Source organism: Trachurus japonicus, chromosome 23 (assembly GCF_045865225.1).
Source record: "Trachurus japonicus isolate A0001 chromosome 23, Traja_1.0".
NCBI classification, from domain to species: Eukaryota; Metazoa; Chordata; class Actinopteri; order Carangiformes; family Carangidae; genus Trachurus; species Trachurus japonicus.
Window position 1 is genome coordinate 23,107,708 of NC_140929.1, and position 21,130 is coordinate 23,128,837.

Below are 21,130 nucleotides of genomic sequence, written 5' to 3' on the forward strand. Positions count from 1 at the left end.
ATACGCTCCGTGCTTTGCCTGATTCTCCTTTTTGAAGTTAACACAAATCACTACTGCCATTGTAATCCCTTACCTGATAAAAACATTATCTTTCCGGAGCTGGGATATTATCCAAGGAATTACATTCAGTTAGTCTCCCATTTGCTCAGCAAACACGGGAACGAGTCTCTCACACAGAGACGCTACGGTCAGTTCCCATTGCAAGCGATAATCTCTTTTTAGTAACTGTGATGGTGACGCCTACGTTCAGCGTCGTGGACACCACAAAATGAGATATAAACTGTTTGAGAGAGACTGACGCCTTCTCTTTACAGAATGATTGATAGCACCAAATTAAAACAAGTTGGGGTGCTTTATAAAGGATACTGCAGTTGACAAAATGATAGACTGGATCATCATGGGTTTTAGCGATACTGGGTGACAAAGCTGTGGTGGAGTTTTTCCAAAATTATAGCCTCTTAGAAAAATAATTAAAATCTTTAAACTTTTGAATCTGTGTGAGTTTTCTCAAGTTTGGCCCAAGAACTAAAGAGTGACACCAGTGGATATGAGTAATAAAAGAGAAAGATTACCTGTGGGCAATTTTCAAAAGCACCCATGGGCCTTTACGTGGGTGAAGTGTTTGCTTTCAACGTGGGCAGTCAAAATTAACATGATAATTGCGTCAGTCTGAAAATTACAAAGCCATTTGGATTGTAGTTGGTGCCACTTTGCCCTCAACTCCCCCAGGATCCATCTCATATTTTCAGTCACCACCCAGAGCTCATGACTGTAGCTGTAGGTGAAGGTTGGAACAAAGATCGACTGGTGAATCAAGAGCTTTGACTTGCAGTTTAGATTTCAAAAGATTCCCCCAAGGGACCTGGTCATAGGCCTATTTCAAGCACATGATGACTGGATCTGCAGAATCCAATGACTCTTCATGCTGCACCTCCATTTCATCTATCCATCCCTGACAGTTTTTTATTGCGCACTGTAGCACTTTATCACGCTGTACTATATTTTGGTTTCGTTGTGTTCCCAATCCATTCTAGCACAACTCCATCAAGAAACCCTGTCCTGGTCTTGCATTGCTGCATCTTCATCCATCTTATCCATCCATAAACAGTCCTTTTTGTTTTTTCTTTTGTCATAGTAGCGTCATGTTAATTGTCTCTCTTTGTAGTTTTTTTTGTCTGTTGGTTCCTGTTAGATACATGTGTGTTTTTCCTGTTTTATGAATTCTGTTGTTATGTTCTTGTGTTTATTTTAATGGCTTTTAACACCTTGTCAGGAGGACTACAGTCGGAAACTATTTTTATTATGTCCATTAATGTGCATTGTACCTACTCCTTAAATAAAAAAAATTTAAAAAAAGATAAAATGTAACCATACCAGGCTAAAGAGTTCGTCCACAGTTAATCCACATTTCTTGTCCTGAATGTGAACTTCAACAATCTGTCAAAGTCAAAGTCCCCAACCACCATGCAACACTTGAGAGGCAAGTCAACCATGACAGACCTACGATTTCTAGATCTCAGGGAGCTGAGGAACTTCTTCTGTCAGTGACTTCTGCCAAGGATACTGGCAGAAGTCTTCAGACTGCCCCCTCTCCTCAGAGGACACGTTGGATTGGTTCAGGAGTTTCTCAAAGTGATTCTTTCACCAGCCAGTGATATCCCCAGTACGAGTTAGCAGTTCTCTGTTGCTGAAAACAGCCTGAGCTGAGCCTTGTTTCCTCCTCGGGAGATTTCAGATGGTTAGCCAGAACCTCCTTGAAGCCAAGTTCTCCATGGCCTCCCTGCACCACATTGATTATGATCTGTGTGCTGAAATAAAAGTGAAACTAAGACCATTATGATGAATCATAGATGTGGACTCCAAACAAAGACCAAACTGGGTTCATCCTCAACCATCTTGGTGGTTCATCTCAGGATCTACATGTAATACCTTAGAGTTGAATAGAAAGGGAAATGGACAACCAGGTTTTTCTTCTCCAAAGCTTAATTTAAACAAATCATCTACTTTATAGTCAAGACGATTTTCACATTGCATCTAAGATTAAGGGAAACCAGTGACTGGAAGAAAAGAGATCAGTCAAAATCCAGAATGTGCTTTGGAAAATGGCTGTAAATAATGTAAAGTGTAAACAAAGTGCGCTTGATAAATTATGCAAAAGTACAATATGGTTCTTTAAGTTGACTTGAACTCGACCGTCTATCCATTCTTCTGAGCACATAGCTCTCTCTCTCTCCACCCTCATGAATCTTTCTCTTTGCTTATCTGCCCCTCTTTTCAGATAAATCACCGTCTAGTAGGTCATTATCGGGGAAAAACTCTTTACCGTTTCTCCTTTGCTCTCTCTTCATCCCTCCATTCACACTGAGAGAGTTGGGAGCATCAATCGCACCACTGAGCTCATTCCAATTTAATTGAGACGTCCATGTTAAGACGGACATGAATATTACATTCCACAGGCCTTATTAATATGCTAAGGCCGGTCTAAATGTTTTAATATTTGCTGTGTAAATTATTGAAATTGTGTTCACGGGCAGCATCGGATCATTCGTCAGAAATGTTTAGTCTCTGATGTTCAGGATGTGGTGGAACTCTAATCGCGTGCACCCCGGCTAAATTTTGCAGTGATTTCCCATGATGCACTGCAACACACACTTGACCACCACCAACCCCCCACCCACCTTTGCACTGGTCACCATTTTTAGCTTCCTCGGATGATCCTTCAATTTGTACCACTTCCATGACCCCTGGACAAAATTTAGACATCAGTTACTCCCAAAATCTTTGTGACACATATACAGTACTGTAGGGCTGGGTCTTGACTAAACATGAAAATCACTTTTGACATGGGTTTCAAAATGTTTAACCCCTTCCTGGCCAGTTGTTTTTGCTGCAAAAACGTTTCTATGGGGCTCTATGGGGTTTATGGCTGGTGACAGTATTTTAGTGATAAAAAGAGATATCCAAAATCCCCTCAGTGAAAACATCTGACTATAATATGTCAACAAAATAAAACAAGTTTGAAGTTTTGAAAGGGGCTTTATCCATTTTTCAGATTTTGGTTCTGGAAAGCGCGTATTTCATTAGATATTGCCTCATTTACATATTTAAACATAAAATTTGACAGAACTTGTAATACAACAAATATTTGTCTTGATGTGAGTAATAAACATGGGAAGTTTCATGGTGATATCTGTTAGTTAAATCTTTTACTTTATTTTTACATTAAAAAACCCATTGGACACTTTTGTCCAGCTAAGGGTGTGGTTAAAATGCATTACGGGTCCAAAAAATGGACTTTCATTCTGAAGTTCGGGACATCCAGAGTTTACCCAAAGATACACCTCCTCGCCAAAGATCAGGCCCCAGTGACCTTTCATTTGACCGTGGGGAGTTGGGAAAGTGTGAGAGGTGGACAAAAATGTCCAGGGGTAAAATGAGGGTTTCAGAGGGAAAGAGAAAAGAAACAGGGGAGAGAGTGTGTGACAGGTATTTCTTCCTATCTTCAGGCCTGTCTTTCTGTCTCCCCATCTGGCTCCAAAGTCCCCAAGCATGTCAGACACACACACACACACACACACACACACACACTCCGGAAATTATTCAAAAAAATCCTCATCTGATGTTCCACTGAGCACAGACACATCGGGCAGCGGCCACGACGATAAAGTTGGCGTTTCGAGTGACTGCACTCTGCAATTTAAAAAAAGCCGGCTGCGCGGTAACAGACGTCCTCGGCTGCGGGTGCACACACACACACAAATGTGTGTGGTGTGTTGGAGAGGAAGATGGATCGGAGTACAGATTGTAAGTGACATGTTAATTTCTTCTCCGTCACTCAACTCACGGCCGAGGCGTCCGCTATCAAAGTAAAGGGACACGCGGCCCAGCCATCAAGGCTCCTCTCTTCTCTTCTTCCTCTCTCCTTTTTCTTCCCATCATTTCTCCTCTTTCTTTCTTCCTTCATCTTCATTTGCCCCTGGCTAGATGTTCATAAGTCCCCCGGGTAGTTGTGCATGTTTAGACACTGAAAGGAAAGCAGCTGACAGTTGTTAGTGAAGGGCAGCAAGAAGAGGAGTGAGAGGTCGCACTGGATTTATGATCTTTGCTCTGGTAGAAATTGCTTCATTAGAGAGTTATCACTCTGGAAATAAGACACCAAACACTGAAGGGATGAAGACTGAAATACAGTACGAGGAACGAGTTAAAAAAAGTATTAAAGGATTTATAATATTACAGCAAACAGAAAAACACATTTTATCCTCTGTCACATGAAACTTTCAAACTTTAAAGAGTCAACAACAATATCACTCTTTATAACAAACTCTTAAATCCACAAGCGTCAGGTCAGGAGGATGAGATGCAGTGTTTGTCCAGGCCTGTGCATGTGGTATTTTTAGAATAACACAATTACAGAGGCACACATACAGAGCGGCGCTTACAAAGTGAATTAATAAGCGACTCAATGAGAAAGCTTTGTACTATTTTATTTCCACAGCCTGGTGTCCCTGCAGTTTTTTTCAACATGTTCTCCTCTTTTGTGTTGTGTGTGGCCAGTGTCACACATCTGAATGGAACTTTACCCTCAAATCAAGGCTCATTTTATTGACAGTGCAAAGGTCAAAGGTCGTGTAAAGGTTAGGACAGGACATAGGGTGAGGTGTATGAGGTGAGAGCAGCTCATACAGTGAGAATATTAACCAAACTGTGTGTGTTTCTTCTGTGTGTGTCTGCAGGCAACCCTGGTATTACGGCTGGGGCTTCAACCTACCACGGGGTCAGGCTCTGCTGGACAAGTGGAACCAGGTCCCCGACAACACAGACATCCTGGTCACACACTGCCCCCCACTGGGTGAGACACAGATTACAGCAGCACACATGCACGCACACACACACACACACAAACACAAACACACATTCACCTGATCCCTCATCAGTCTAGATGTCTTTTTTATTTTGAAGGAAACATTGAAATATCACATTTACATGAATATCCCCATGTCTCTGGATCGTCTTTGAGATATTTTACACTTTGATTGGAGTCAACCAGTGGTAAATTATTATTATTTTTAAATTATTATTTTTTTCAATACCTCAAAATGTACAAATGCAACAAAAGAAGATAAAGTAGGTGTCTGTCTTCCAATAAGACACACTAATATTAATAAACACTAACCACATGTGGCAATACAATCAGTATCATCCATCCATTTATTCAAAACTTAAACAAGGCCACTTCATTTCTGCATTGGTTGTGCTACATTACAGTATATATCACAGTATACCACTGCTAATCCCAGTGGTTCAATACAATATTTAACATATACAGTACTGTATATACCAACCCTGTCTCCCAACCATGTTTTTATTTATGACCCACAATACACAATATATATATATATAACATCTACACCATGAAATGTTTCACAACCAAAAATCAATGCCTTTTATCTTGTTGCTTAAAGTTATATTCAATGTAGTGAGGGATTTGACAATAAGCTACTAGCTACACACAAGTCAAGTCGATGGAGCTGAAGGTTATGCGGCCTCTGGCTTTGACATCATGTCTTCCATCCACGGTCACCATTTCCACAAATTCAAAAAATGTTAGTGGGTACTTGGATGGTGAGAAATGTCCGTCATTTCACACCCAACCTTTTGACTGTTTTGTAAGGTGGCCCAGACGAGTCAGCAAATTTGTGTAGGGTCATGTGAATCCATTTGAGCAAATGTAAAAGCCACAACATAAATATAAAATCGCGGCCCAGCACTGCAGGTTGTCGTACTTGTTGGTGTGAACACGCTTATGCACTCAAAAGAGCAAGTGTGAGTATGGAAGTAGAGTATGTGAATTGAAACACAGTGATGGAGATGGAGGAAAGTGAGCTAGGATACAGGGACCAGGGGGATGTGGATGCTGACTGTGACAGCTGTAGCCGCTGCTAGTGGATATTGTAGGATATTATACTGTAAAAGCTGATATTCTGGCAGAAAACAAACAAACCTGAGAGGAAGATCTTCTATCTATACCTACCATACACTAGAATACTTTGGAAAGGATAAAGTCTTACATCCTCTGTTATGTCGGTCGACACCAAATGACTCACATTCTTGTGCCACCCTTAATTTAATTCACCTTAACACCCAAGTGTGAGTCCAGTATTAGTGGAACGATGAGTCCGTGAGACATGAGTCATGAGAAAGTCGAGTTACAAGTCTCTGATTTCTTTTTCAAAGACAACATATTCATCAGAGTCTAAGTCATGTGACTTGAGTTCATGTCCGTGTCAATGGGGGATATAGCCGTGACATGACTCCACATGTTTTATGGTCTAGCCAAAATATTGTGAATACTGACTGACTGATGGTATTCCCAGCATTGGTCAGTGGGGTGCAGAGCCACAGCCTACCAGCCAGCTCTGCTTTCCTGGCTGCTATAGGGAATTGCAAGGAAGCAGAGGAGGGCTTCCAATACACTGCGCCTCATCCCCACACGCCGATTACAACAAATACATTGTCATTACAATTATGCCCAATAACAGAGGCAGTTGGGCGTAAAAAAAAAGCCTGCCTCTAATAAAAGGTCTATAACATTTTGGAGTGTGAGGTAAATAAAGACAAAGCTGTTGTGGATCTCAGACGGAGGCTGATCAGACTTACCCGATGGAGCATGGGCCATTTGGGCTTCGACCTTACCCCGGCAGTCTGGGTTTGCATCCAACTTGTACATGTCATCCTCTCTCTGCCCATATTTTTAGAGTCTCTCTCACTGTTAAGGCTAGACACTACAGGCAAAACATTCATGCACTGATCAATTTTGAGATTTTGGGCTATTTTTCTTCCTTAACTCTTTCAGAAAAGTCAAGGGAAATGGTAGAAAATCCACATTAAGGTGGTTATTTTACTTCATTTTGTCTCTTTTGTCTGTAGCCAAAAGTTAACTCTAATATGTCAACAAAATAAAACAACATTTTGAAAGTAGCTTTATCAATTTTTCAGATTTTGGTTCTGGAAATGTATGCAAATTAGCGCATATTTCATCAGATATTGCCTAATTTGCATATTTAAACATACAATTTGACAAAACTTGTAATACAAAAAATATTTGTGTTAATGTAAGTGATAAACTTGGGAAGTTTCATGGTGCTATCTGTTATTAAAATTTTTTCCCTATTCACCTGTAGTGTCTCCCCTTAAATAACTTCAAACAACAAAGAAATCCTGTTCCGCCTATTATAAATTCCCCAGACTGCTTAAATTACCACAGGACATGTCCATGATGTGAATAAAAAGCTTCTACATATGTGTACATACATCATACAGGTATCTATCAATCTATCAATGGATGGTGAATAAAAGAGCGCAGTGGAAATGACTCTTTGATGAAACTGAAGAATCAGTGTCATGCCGACAGAATGAATAAAAGGTGAAAGTAATCAAAGCAATGACTCAGTCCAGTCAGCTGGTCCTGCCCCGCCGGAGAACACACTTTACCTTCAGAGATTATTAGCCCTCTTAGTGATCCTCACACTGGTCCCAACAAACACAGATGCTGCTGCACAAGCTGACTGACACCCACTGCACACTTCTATGTCTCGAGTACTTACACACAAGCATACGGAGACACTCTCTCTCTCACACACACACTCCTCTTTCTCACTGACTCTCTTACACACACACACACACACTTTCACACCTCATCTCCCGCTGCAGCTGTGGTGTTCAGATGAGTGTGTGTGACTGATTTCTGTGTCTGCGTCTCGGCTGCGAACACGGCCATTTATTTTTCATTCAGCTTAGCCAAGTGTCTCCATCTATCTGCTCGTAAGCCACCGGCATATGGAGCAGCTACAGCAGGCTACTAATGCATGAGACACACACACACACACATACGCGTGCACACACACACACACACACACACACACACACAAAGAGACTCGGTACAAGAGTGAAGCAAATGGTACGAGAGAGACAGACAGAAGGAGAAAGGAAGGAAGGAAAGGAGGACGATACCAAGAGCCAAGAAAAGACATCCACTTTAAATACTTTTTTTTTTTTAAAAGAAGAAATAAAAGATGGACATGAAGGTGAAGGAAAAATAAGTGTGATCAAGACATTTCGCACTGCAGCAAAAGTCTTTTATGAGGCGCGATAAAGCAGCAAATCGGTGGCTAGAGAGGAAAAATATGGCCTCTTTATCTGGCTGTGAGGAAGAAGTTAACAGCAGAGAGAGAAAGAGAGAAAGTGAGACAAAAAAAAGGGAAACAGGCTCAGTGCCCAAAGCAGCAGCTGCTTTGAAACAAGTGGCACTTTAGAGCAAACTACCCTGAGACACAAAAAGCCCTCGTAACTTCTCACTTCGCTTCCACCGTCTCGGAAGGCTTGTAAAAGAGTACACTTACAGTTTTAAGGCATTATATACCTAAACTGATACTTAAAGTGTGTTTTTACAGGTAGATAGATTCAGAGGACAAAGGAGTCAGGCTGTCATTTTTTTACCGGCATGACTGATTCACAGCCACAGCCAGCCGAGAACATGGAAGTTTTTATGTGTGTGTTATGTATGAGACGGTCCATTAACTCTGCCTCTGAGACTTTTAGCAATGCGGTGATAAAAAAAAAAATTTGTAAAGAATCTTCAAGTCATCCCCGTACTCATTTTTTCCTCTTTCTTTCTTTTTGCCCCAGCTAGAGAGAAACAAAACATAAGACTCGATACGTCTCACTTGTCACCATGGGTACGACAAAGTCAGGCCATGTGTCACACAACGGTGATGGAGCCTGTGGCCCACTGTAGGACTGCAATACTAACGTATCTGTAGTATAATGTTGTGTGTCTGTTGGCACTGGCAATCTGTATACAGTAGCTGCTACATGTGAGGTTTTGATGGGGGTTTACAGATGTGATTGCAGAATGTCACCTAGGGACCCCCCAAGCATTTCTCCTGCTTTGCCTTCCCAGATACTGCTCCCAAATGCTGTAATATGTTTTTGATAATGCAAATCAAACACATTCCACTGCTGCTGCCAAACATTAAAAGCATGTAACTGGCAAAACAAGAGTTCGCTTTAATTGTAAAACATGGTTGCTGAACATTTTATCATTTTATGCTAAAGCGCATCAGAACATTTAAGATTAAATAAGATTAAAAGACAAGAGTTGGACTAGTGATTGAGATTTATGATTTTATTTGGAATACACCTCAAAGACTGGACTTGGATTTGCGATTTGACTCTGACTAGCTCTAAAGACTTGAGACATTGAGACTCTAATGGGACATTAGTAAAATGTCTCTGTGTATTGTCTATTGCCCTATCGTTTCAGTAGACCATCTACAAAGTGATGCAAGCATTACCAACCAATGCATGGTGATGTTTCTACCTTCTGTCTGAAAATATATTGATAACTTCATGACCAAGTGTCCATGGAGTCTGCTTTAGTTTTAGTCTTTAGGATAAATCTGAGTGAGGGATGTTTGTTCATCAAAGCATTGACTGCAACTTTTTCTAGAAACTAACTAACAGTGTGCTAGCTCATCTCTGAAGACTTGCTCTGGACATTCATGGTCCCCATGAGGGTACATGTTACAGCTTTAGTCGACCCGTCGAACCTCATTACCACTCAGCTCAGATTCTTTATTTATACGGATTAAATAGGAAAATATCATGAGGTAACTGTCACTTAGCATATTCATGCTTCCCAGAGGATGAACCTGCCCTGATTGCGGACCCTCTTTTTGGTTTTTGACTGTATGTTTGATAATATTACCGTTCTGAAGATGCCTGGGACCTAAGAAAATGAAAATGGGCTTTTTTCACTATTTTCCAGGACTTTAAAACTGTCAAAGAAAATAATCTATTCCTGCAAAATAGTTCATGTTCTGTCCTATTTGAGAGGTGGCAGGACTTTTAGTCTTGTTTCACTTTCTTCTTCTCTTTTCCATTATGTTTACTTTCTCATTCCTGCCTGGGCTGAGCGACAGGAGGCGGAGAAGATGGAGACACAAGCTCTTCAGTCATTTTATTTCTCTAACTTGATGCTTTTATTGACTCAGCATCAGTGGCATCCCTCCTTACCGAGCAGCCACTAAATCATATACACTCCACGCTTCATCCTTGTCACACACACTGTGAAGTCTGCATCTGCGTGTGGCTGTGATTGATCTTTATTTTCGACGGCTGCTTTCTAAGAGTCTCTTTTATTTTGTGCTGCAATGTGCAGTTTGCCATTAGACAAGGAATATGAAATGAAGAGCTCCACTCTAGGATGTGATATATCACGTTTTGAAGGGATATGAAATTTACAACCTTCCTGAGCATACGTTCAGCCAATCAGCACAGCACTACATCACACTCTAAGCCATTGAATGCATTATTGATATGATCACAACAGGGTCATGATTGTTTAAAGTAAGGAAACAAATAAGGAAATAGGTCATTGTTTCCTTCTAGTGGAGGATTATTACACATTCTCTGTGCCGACCTGCTGTTTCCCCATCTCATTATGGGCCACAGCTCTTCATATAACCTGCTGCTGTTTGCTGCCTCTGATGTGCCTATCGCTGTCTGCAGGATTCTTGGACTGGGTCCCCAAGAAAATGCAGCGTGTCGGGTGCATGGAGCTGCTCAACACGGTCCAGAGGAGAGTCCAGCCCAAACTGCACGTGTTCGGACACATTCATGAAGGTACGAAAATGTGTCTCCAAAAAGCATCAGCCAACACACAATGCTGCTTACAACCATGGGCGTGGTAGTGGGGGGAAAAGGGAACCTGAATACCCAGAAAATCCTGAAATTATTATTTTTTTGTCTGATGTTTTTATTTCGAATGAACTGGGCCCCCCAATTAATTGGTGTCATACTTTATTTTGAATATATTGATAACATCACAAGAGAATGAACTCCGTGTCAAAGTCCTCCCAACATATTGGACATTCTGGGGGCCCCCTCTTGGAGACGTAAAATGGTTTAGTCCGCCCATAGACAGCGGCCAGCGACAAGTGTAACGTCAGTGAGCTCAGATTGAATGAGGCTAGCTTTCATCATGCCACCCAAAAAACATAAATCGGGGTATCAGAAAAAGAGCGGAAAGAAAAAAAAGAAGGCAGAATTAGGGGAAGCAACTGTTAAAGGGATAGTTCAACATTTTGGCAAAGTGGCCCAATGCCATAATCCCTATAGTTTTAGGAGTAGATTTGTTACCTTTAATTGTCGGTGCAAGCTATTTTTAGAATGGCGGAGATATGATATGAGAAAATAACGGCACGTTACGAGTTGTTTTCGAGGTAAATGCAAAGCCAGTATAGTGCCGAAAAGAGATGGCTTGCCGAAAAACTGCCCCCGACGGAAACGTGCTTTGGCGGCTTTGTATAAATTTACCTCAAAAACAACGCTGCGCTTCGTGCACTGGCATGGACAGGGGCCCACTGACATTACGAGTGTACAAGGCCCAGAATTTGGTGCTATGCCCCTGCTTACAACACTGTTATGTGATGATTCACGGTTTTTAAATGTAAAGAGACATTTTGGACATCAAATCCTCTTTTATTACAGAGAGGATAAAGTTTATCTTTAAACATGTGGAGTTAATTTCATGAGCAGAGCACTGGTTCATCTTCAGTATATGAGATAATCAATGTAATTACTAAATGTAACTACTATTTAATTAATATGTATTGACAATTTGGAAGGAAGCAAAGAAATGCAAAGTTACAGTATAATAATCAAAAATTCATTCTGTTATTTTTGTGTTTTTATTATTTGTGTTTGTTTAGCCATGCTTTGATTTTACATTCTCTTTGAATGGTGTATTCTCTATGTAACGACCATGCGCTCCAATTTTACACATGTAGTTTTACGCATAGACATATGTAAAGAATTATCATATATTCAAGAATGTTTCATCTGGGTGAAATGAATGCGGTTAAAACATACTCTCATCTCACATTTAACCATTTTTTCCTTAGGCAGACATAAATCTTAATGGCCTTATGGTGATTGGATGATGTGTAGTTTACCTTTGCAGCAGCTGTGGTTGTTTGTCTCATCGCATTAATCTAAAAGCAGCAGCTCCAACTGACGCAAAGTCAAAGCTGATCCTAAAAGCAAATAAAACAGACAGTCAGTAGTCACGGGGGAGAGGCTTGTTGAGGAGGCACTTGTTAAAGCAGATATCAGTGGAATGTTTTTGTTAATATAAGTCCTAAATAGTCCTATTTTCCGTCAGCAATCACTTACATGAAGTATTTCAGCCTAAACACGAGTCTCTCCGGTAAAAACACGAGCTACGGGTTACCTGGAACGCTACCAAGTCGTAGTTGTGACTTGAAGCTGTAACTTACGGTTTCAAAAGCCTGCTTGAACACAGCATTAGCCGAAACGGCCGTGCCACTGATATCTGCTTTAACTAAAACTTCATCTTTTTAAGATCAAGCAAATGAAACTCTCTGAGATTTTATAGCCACGTTACCTGGAGATATTGTACAATGATTTCTATGAAGACATTTATTAAAGAGTGTAATAGATAAAAGCTGAGCTGCCATTATCCCTATCAGCTTTATTTCATCCAGGCCAGCGAGGGCAGAGAGTCTTCTGTCTCCCAGGATGGAGGACCACTTTTTTTTTTCGGGGTTATCAGGTCAGTGCCGAGCCCCTGGAGCAGAGCCCCTGCCCCATCAGAGAGACCCAGATTAGAAACTAGATCAGATTTTTATAAGAGGAGAAATGGGCTGAGAGCAGCTCCCCTCATTAACATGAAGACCCGGCGAGGAAGAAGTGATCCTGTGGTTTTTGTATTCATGTATTCCACGTTTGAAAGGACCAACACAGACGAGCACGGCTCTGTTCCGAGAGAGTGACACCCACTCTGAGAAAAATCCCTGATGGAGCAAAGTTAAACTCTAGTACTTTATGAGATATGGTAGTTAACTTCTGCTTGACAAAACGGTAGTACTTTTACATCTGCCATTTGGAAGACGCGTTTATCCAAAGTGCTTTTAAAGCAGACGTTGTTTTTTTTTTTACGCTGTAGCGGTGTCACACTCTCATGCATACATTTGAGAAAGATTATTCCTGCAGCGCTGATGCTCAGGGCTTATTGCCGTTGTGTGCAGAGGACTTTGCAACTCTTTGTTTGTCCCGATCAGCCACTGCATTACAATGCGTATTCTTCCTGAAGTAAACTCATTGCAAGTTAAAGCATTTTGAGGGATTTTTTTTTAAAGTTTTCCAACCTAGACCACATCAGACCAGGTCCAGATCAGAAACCACTGCATTTCAGTGTCTCAAATCTGGACTGCATTACCTGAGAAAACATATGTGAACTATATGTGGAAATATGTTATATATGAAAACAAAATTACACTACTTTTTTTTAATCTCCATCTAGACCACATCAGACCAGGTCTAGATCAAACACCACTGTGCTTAATTCATCAAATCTGACTTGATCATCCCAGAGAAGCGAAACACAGTTTGGGAGACTTTTATTCTATTTAGAGAAACAAAACATAGTGATTTCATGGCTTTCTCCACGTACACACCACAGAGGACCAGGTCTAAATAAAAAATCACTTACAGTAAGTTAGACCTCGCAGAATCTGGACCAGATTAAAGGGATAGTTCACCCAAAATTCAAATTTCTCTGAGTTACAGCGGGGCTCCGTGCAGCACTGCATGTCCATATGACGGTTGCGAACGGAGCTCACTTTTCTTCGTCCAAAAAGACACACCAAAAAACATCCAAATACCTCCATAGTGCTCGTCTGTAATGTCCACCTTGTATTGAAGCCCCAACATGAGAAGAGATCCGTCCAAATCTCGCCAGGAAGAGGAGCTTCCGCTGCAAACAAGCTTAAAATATATACTTATTTAATTTTTTTCGGGACAATTCCTCATGTTGGGGCTTCAATAAAAGGTGGACATTACAGACGAGCTGTGTGGAGGTATTTGGATGTTTTTTGGTGTGTCTTTTTGTTACGAAGAAAAGTGGGGTCCGTTCAAAACCGTCATATGGACATGCAGTGCTGCACAGAGCCCCGCTGTAACTCAGAGAAGGCACGGATAACCCTGAAACTTCTCCCAGCCCTTAGTCGACATGAGGGTGAGTAGATAATGAGTGAAATTTGAATTTTGGGTGAACTATCCCTTTCTCAGACTCGTGAAGCCTTGATTCTATTTGCAAAAACACAAAACAGATGACTCACCCTGGTTTTGGAAGCTGGTTTCTAACTGTGTCAAGCCTGGGGATCTCTAACACTTTGGGAACAATAAGTGGTGAAACAAACAAGGACTTGGTGGTGAAGTTTCCCTTAATTTTCCCCTTAACTGCCAAACCAGTGATTCTGATTCATCGTTGGCACCTCTCAGTTTCCCTGCGCTCCTGCTTGTTTATGTGCTTTTAATGATTCACACTGGGTTCACTGTGGTGTGATGTGATTATATGATTTAAATTCTAAATTGTTCTATATTTGCATCAATAAACTGTTTAAAAGTGTTAAAAGGTTTTTAGACCAAATGCCTCCCACACTGATTTTACATAACTGTGTATCTGAAAATGAAAGCAGCTCATTTTAGTAATATTTGGAGGAATGATTGTGATTATTCAGCCAATATTCTCCATTCAGCAGAACAAAATCATTTCCTCACTGCTCCATCGCGTTCCTTCTCTGTTGTATCTGTCTCCACTTTGGAGAGTAAAAACATGTAGTTCTCCCTCAGTAAGGCCTAGACCTCACTCTTGGTCCAGGCCATGGTTGTTTCTCTCGACTTCTACATTGCCCTTCGAACAGTCAAACCATTGCAGATGGTCCTAAATGCAGCAGCACGACTGGTCTTGAGTCAGCCTAGAAGGTCTCATGTCGCTCGCCTACTCACTGACCTCCTCCAATCAAATTCAAGTCCCTAATGTTGCCTTCAGAGAGACTTCTGGATCTGCACCCATCTGCTTGAACTCAATCACACAGCCTCATGCTCCTTTGCGCCCACTTTATTTCTCAGAGGAACATTGTCTGGCATTTCCATCCCTCTGTACGAGGCAGTCTCAGTCCAGACTGTTCTGGTCTGTGGTTCCCCAGTGATGGAACAAGCTACCGAATGTTATTTGAGCCGTGGCTTCCGTCTCTATCTTCAACGATCTCTTGAGGACTTGCTTTCAAGAGCAGCTCCTCTCCCTAACAACTAACTAGCTCTCACTGTTATTGAACATTTACACTATGGTTCCTACTGCACTGAATGTAGTCCAGCCCCTAACTTGCAAGTGAATTGGGGAAAAAGTCTGCCAAATAGTAAACATAGCTAATTAAATATATTAAATACTCTCAAAGTCAATCAGTGATGCATAGTTTGGTAATAGTACAATCTGCCATACATTTAAAATATCCTGTATTGCATTTTATCAGTTGCTTAGAAACATCAGAAAACCAAATGTTTTCATCACCCCATTTAAAGGTTATAGCTATAACTTTTTCATCAAAACGATAATTTTTCAAAAATAATGTGGATGGCTACTAGCCGCTCCCTATAGAGCGCCGAAGCGGAAGTAGGAAGTAACGTCGCCATGGTTCCTCAACTCGGAAAAAGTCTCCATGTACAGTAAGTGAACGGGAGTCAAAGTTCTATTTCGTGATCCGATTGAATTGTGTCTTGAGAAAAATATCTGACCTCTACCTGTTTAAAACATCACGTTTCATGCCGAGAAATCAGCAGTTTGTTGTACAACGGCAACAGAAGAATGTATTTTGTGTGAAGACACTCTACAGACTACAGATCTGGTGTCCCACAAAAAATACGTCACCAACTGACACGGGAAAGGGCGGCATTTGGTGTGTGACATCACCTACGCCACCTGTAGTCTTTCTGGTTACGGATTCTTCTGAATTTTATTCTACAATAGGTTTACAACAAACTGCTGATTTCTCAGCATGAAACGTGATGTTTTAAAAACGTATAGGTCATATTTTTTTGGCACAATTCAATTGGATCACGAAATAAAACTTTGACTCCCGTTCACTCCACTTACATGGAGACTTTTTTGGAGTTGAGCACCCATGGCGACATTACTTCCTGCTTCCGCTTCGGCACTCTATAGGCATACCTGGCAACCAGTAGCTACAATTGAAGGTTGAAGCCAGAGCGGGCAAGTGTGAGTGCAACACTTACTGGCCAGGATCAATAAAACTTGTAGCTAACACCTTTAAAGGTCAGTGAATTTTTCAAAATAAAAGTGATTCAAGTAAGAATAAACATGAGGATGGACATTTGTAAGTTATTGTAAAGCTGTTGCCTGTTGTGCGGTCAGTTTATGATAAAACCCACCTCGTCAGTAAATGTCTTCTTCTCCGTCTCTGTCTCCGCTCCCCAGGTTACGGCATGATGACAGATGGCACCACGACGTTCGTCAACGCCTCGGCCTGCACCGTCAACTTCCTGCCCATGAACCCACCCATCGTCTTTGACCTTCCCAACCCCAGGACCACATGACTAGAGGCGGCTGGCACCGCGCCACAGCCCGCCAATCAGGAGAAAGGAGCCAGAGGAAGTAGGTGAGGTCAGCCGGCAGAGGAGGACGGGGGAAGAGAGAGAGAGAAGTCTGTAAATATTAGCCAGGTGAGTTTTTTTTAACGTGACGCACAACAAAGGCCTGGAGTCCATCTGCGGAAAGGACTAAGTGAGTGAGTGCGAACTGCGAAGGCTCACTCACGCCCTCAGTGTCATTTTACGTGCCATAGTTTCTTCATCAATGACTGAATCTGAAAGCAGACGATCGAGTGGAGAGACGTTTTTAAAAAAAACGCGGACAAATGGACATTTCTGTCTTTTTCTGCACTGACAACCCAACGCCTCGACTGAAGGAGACTTTCAGTCTAGCATGGACTCGGCGCTGGAACATTTGCCAGGGGGATTTTTGTTTCACCGAATTTTCCTCCCATCCCATTTTTAAACATTAATATCCCATCTTTTTCCTCATTTCATCCCCTCTCTTTCCACAGCCCCCTTCTTCCCTCCCTCCCTCCTTCCCTTATCTCCCTTCTTTCTCTCTCCCCGTCCTCAGGCTTGCAGCATGCTGAAGTTCTTTTTTTTTGCCAGCGTGTGTGTATGTGAGATCAAAGCAAGTGTGCGAGGGCAGCAAGAGGTCTCTGCCACAGGCTGTGTGAGAGTCGGGGTGTCAAACATGTTGACACCACTCCCCTGGGCCTCATTACAGCCCTCAGTAAGCCTCTTAACCGGCCAAGGAGAGGACGCAGAGGAAACCACTCGCAGCACTTCCAGCTTCCTCTCCACTCCTCCTTCCATGTAGCTCCCCCGTTTGCCTTTCTCTCCTCTTCCTCGTTTATTTATTTTCTCCCCCTTCCTCTCCATCCTTCATGGAGTTAATGACTAGCTCAGCTTTTTCAGTTACGATCGGGAGGTCTGGCTTCTTTTTTTCCCGAAGTTGGAAAGGATAGCAGGCTAACATGCAAATGTAAAGGTGCTACATGCTAACGCTACTCCTGAACAGTGGCAGTGGTTTTCATGGATACACCTCTGTGTTATTCATGAGTGACATGGAACTTTTTATCCTTTTTCGAAAGGAGCAAAGCTGTAACTAAATGTACGTGTCTCAAATGTAAATGGTCTCCGTCAATGTAAAAAAAAAAAAAAGAAAGAAAAAAAAAAAAAAAAGGTTTTCTTAAAGATTTCCAAGGTATTGCTATGCTTTTCAAAAACATGTGATGTATTTGTGTCCAGAAATGTGTGGTTATTATGTTTCATTTGGTCTATTTCTTAATAATGTAAATTATCATTATGGTATTTTCTTCTATGTGAAGCTGCTCAGGCCCATTTGGTGATTATTAACTCTTTCATGTCCCTAAGCAGTCTATCTGTTTTAAAAACGAAGAGCTTTTCATTTTATATTTTATCTATTTGTTTAGTTTTTTCAGTTTTATTTTTTGCCTTTGCTCTATTTTCTGAATAAGGCCGTTCCCAGTAAGAGTCTGAATGTGCTTAGCATAACATGTCATACTTTGATCTCCTTGCTCTCCGTCATTATGTATGAATGTTCCCCAGAGCTGCAGTTTACTCCCGCTTCACTCCCGCTTCCTCAGCACATCAGCATTCATTGTGCCAGCTGACGTCTTAATGTTTGCAAATGGGCAAAAGAGGACAGAGGGAGGTGCAAGCACTTGTTAGAGCAAGCGCCTTGATGTCTGCGTGTATGGATGTGTTATGCTGTTCTCATCAGGATCACAGTTAAGGTGAAGGTTCAGGTTCAGGTTGCAGTTAGGGTCATGTTAAGGTCAGACCTGTGCAGAGAGAGTCTAGCGCACCGAGGAAACACAAGCAAAATGCAGGTGCTGTGTTCACCAATTTGACAACACATCCACCAGTTTGTGTGTTTAATTTGTGTTATCAGCAGATCCTGGAGGATGTCATGGAGAAATGCATCAACACCACAGGAACCTGGGCAAAGGAGCACTTAGGGAGAGCAAAGTTGTGATCATTTTAGTGCTTTCAGCAACTGACAAAACAAAGTGAAAACTAAATTTCAGACCGTTTCCCACAGCCAATCACAGTCTGTTTACGAAGGGGAGAAACACTTAGCTTCACCGTGATCATTAAAAATAGAATAAAGGAAAACACAGGCTGTGTTTTATTGAATTGACCTACCTGGCCCACTGACTACATGCAAGTAGCATCATACTGTTACTGAAATGCCAAACTAATTTTTGAATCAACGTAAGCTAATTTTGCCAACCCACTAATTGCTATAAATGGCCATCACTGGCACTTGTGACACAATTAGTAACACATTATTATATCAAAAGTTGAATAAAGCTTAGTGATATCTCATTTGGTTTTCAAAATATCAGTCAATCCATCAACAGTGATTCAGTCAATGTTTTCTACCAGATCATTTTGAGCCTGACCAATAGGGAGCACCACAAATATAAAAAAAAACGTACACCTTAAAACCCAATGGACCAGATCTCACCTGTTTAACTGGGTGCAGGTATTAAAATCTGCTGAGCATCCTGGACACCTCCTGCACACCAAGTTTTATTCTCAGCTGATGACTGGTGGAACATTGCACTTGCAATTACTGTGTAGCTTATCTTTTATCTTGTGTGTTGACAGCCGTGTATCTGTATTAGCTTGTGTTTTCTTCAGTTGCAGTGGCTCCATCAAAAGCATGTTCTTAGGTTACAGCTATTCATGACGATATTGCAGTAGGCTCCACTGGTTAAAGGGACAACGAGGAGTTTCTCCATCAGCAGAACGAAAAATTCCACGACAATAAAAAAAGTCTCATATTAATGTGGATGAATCTACGTTACCCACACTTGTTAATGGGCCCATTTTTGATAAATATATTGTTTTGTCTCTATCGTTATTTTGTTATTAATAGTGGTGGCGGAAATGCTGGGCGAGCCGACCAGCGTTTCTTTACTTTCGGTTTCGCGGACGCCGAATCGCCGTTTATGGTCGGAACTACGACAGTATCTGATTGTCTTTGAATCTCTGACTTTAATTCTTGATGAATGAAAACATGAGTCTGTCTTGCGCCGGTCAAAGAATTTCACGTTGCGCGCGGAGGCTCATAAATGTAGTGTGAAAACGCTTCGCTTTTCCAAAACTCCTCGTTGTCCCTTTAACACTGATACTGGAACCAGGTGGAAGCATCAGTGAAGTCCAAAGACAATGGTAAATCTACTGGCCAATGTAGTAGCATGCTAAGGGTAGGTAGGTTATTAGATTTGCTGGCTGATAATAAAAATAAAAATGACAGCAGTATACAAACAGATAGAGGCTGGTTAATAATGAAACTCATGTCCTGGTAACCACTCTGCTGCTATGAGTTGGTCTTTTGATAAGAAATATACTGTTGTTGTTTAGGTTTTCTTTATTTAATCACCATTAATGAAACGTAACGTTTCCTTTCACATTAAAAGCATACATCGTAATTGTAAAATAAAATGTTGGCACCATTAGCAAATCCCACTTTACTAACTGGTTTTGGAGGAACAGGTAATGGTAATGGTTTAAGTAATGGCTCTTTGTTGAATGTTGGTGCAGAGTGTTTTTCAGTCCTCTTCAAATAACCAGGATTTATGACGATTGTACATCAGGGTTAAAAGTGATAGACTGAATGTAGCCAGTGGACGGTTGATACAAGCACAATAAAGGGTGGGTGTGTGTGTGTTTGAGTTTGAGTGAGTGTATTTAATAAGAAAGAGTAAGAGAGTGTACAAAGCCTCATCATTTAAAACACAAACTTAATTAGTGTCTACGAAGAAGAATGTTCCAAGAAAGGAATAAAGGGAACTATTAAAAACCAAAAGATAGGAGGAACTTTCATCTGTAAGTTTCATGAAAAGCTGTCTGTTTGGTCTGACTCTCCACTTCCAGTCCTCATTTAAATGTCTCTCACTTTGATGCTCTTCTGCTTCAGTGGCTGTGTTATGTGTTTCCTGTTTTTCTTTTTCTTTTTTCTTTTTTTTTCAAGAAAGAAAAAAAAAGTGCTGTACAATTTCTTGATTTATTTTGTGAGGCATGCTTAAAAGAGTTAATGACTTCTGCTACTCAGACAATCTGCATATGAAGAGTTTTATTCCAAAATGAGATACCCGCCATTTGAAAAAAAAAAAAAAGGGACGCCTACGCAGACAGAATGATTGACGGCTAAAACTTAAAAGCAGATTGCATTGGGACTTTTTTTTTTTTCTTTTTTTTTTTAAGGACTGTGAGTAACTTGTGTCCTCAGTGACATTTTTTACTTGCCGGATCTTTTATATTAAAACAATCGTGATTGGTTATGAACTTCTTCTGAAGATCTTTTTTTTTTTTTTTAATTGGATGTATTGCATTTTGGAATGAAGGTGTTCATATGGTATTGTATTTTGCCATCGTTATTGGGGGACTTTTTCCATTTTTTAAACTGTAAAATAGACCCCAAGAGCTGCAAAATTTTACTGTGTTGCTCCTGGAGACAACTCTAAAAAAAAATGTAAAGTACATTTCTTTCTTAAAACCATAAAGATTCTGACAGATTATTCTCTGATTGAATAAAACCTTATCTGTGACCCGTGGATCATGTTTCCTTATTCCTATCCACGCTCTTTCCTTTTGTCTCTCCTCTCCATTATTTCTTGAA

General features: G+C 41.0%; 1 protein-coding gene across 1 annotated transcript in view; it reads left to right on the top strand.

The window, feature by feature from the left end:
- Positions 1-17,623, top strand: part of mpped1 (metallophosphoesterase domain containing 1) — a 94,100-nt gene extending 76,477 nt beyond the window's left edge. The window contains exons 5-7 of the mRNA XM_085769423.1: positions 4,734-4,849; positions 10,570-10,683; positions 16,358-17,623. Of these exons, the coding sequence (XP_085625549.1) occupies positions 4,734-4,849; positions 10,570-10,683; positions 16,358-16,476 (349 nt within the window). The 3' untranslated portion in view covers positions 16,477-17,623. The remainder of the gene's footprint in view (positions 1-4,733; positions 4,850-10,569; positions 10,684-16,357) is intronic.
- The last annotated feature ends 3,507 nt before the right edge of the window (positions 17,624-21,130 follow it).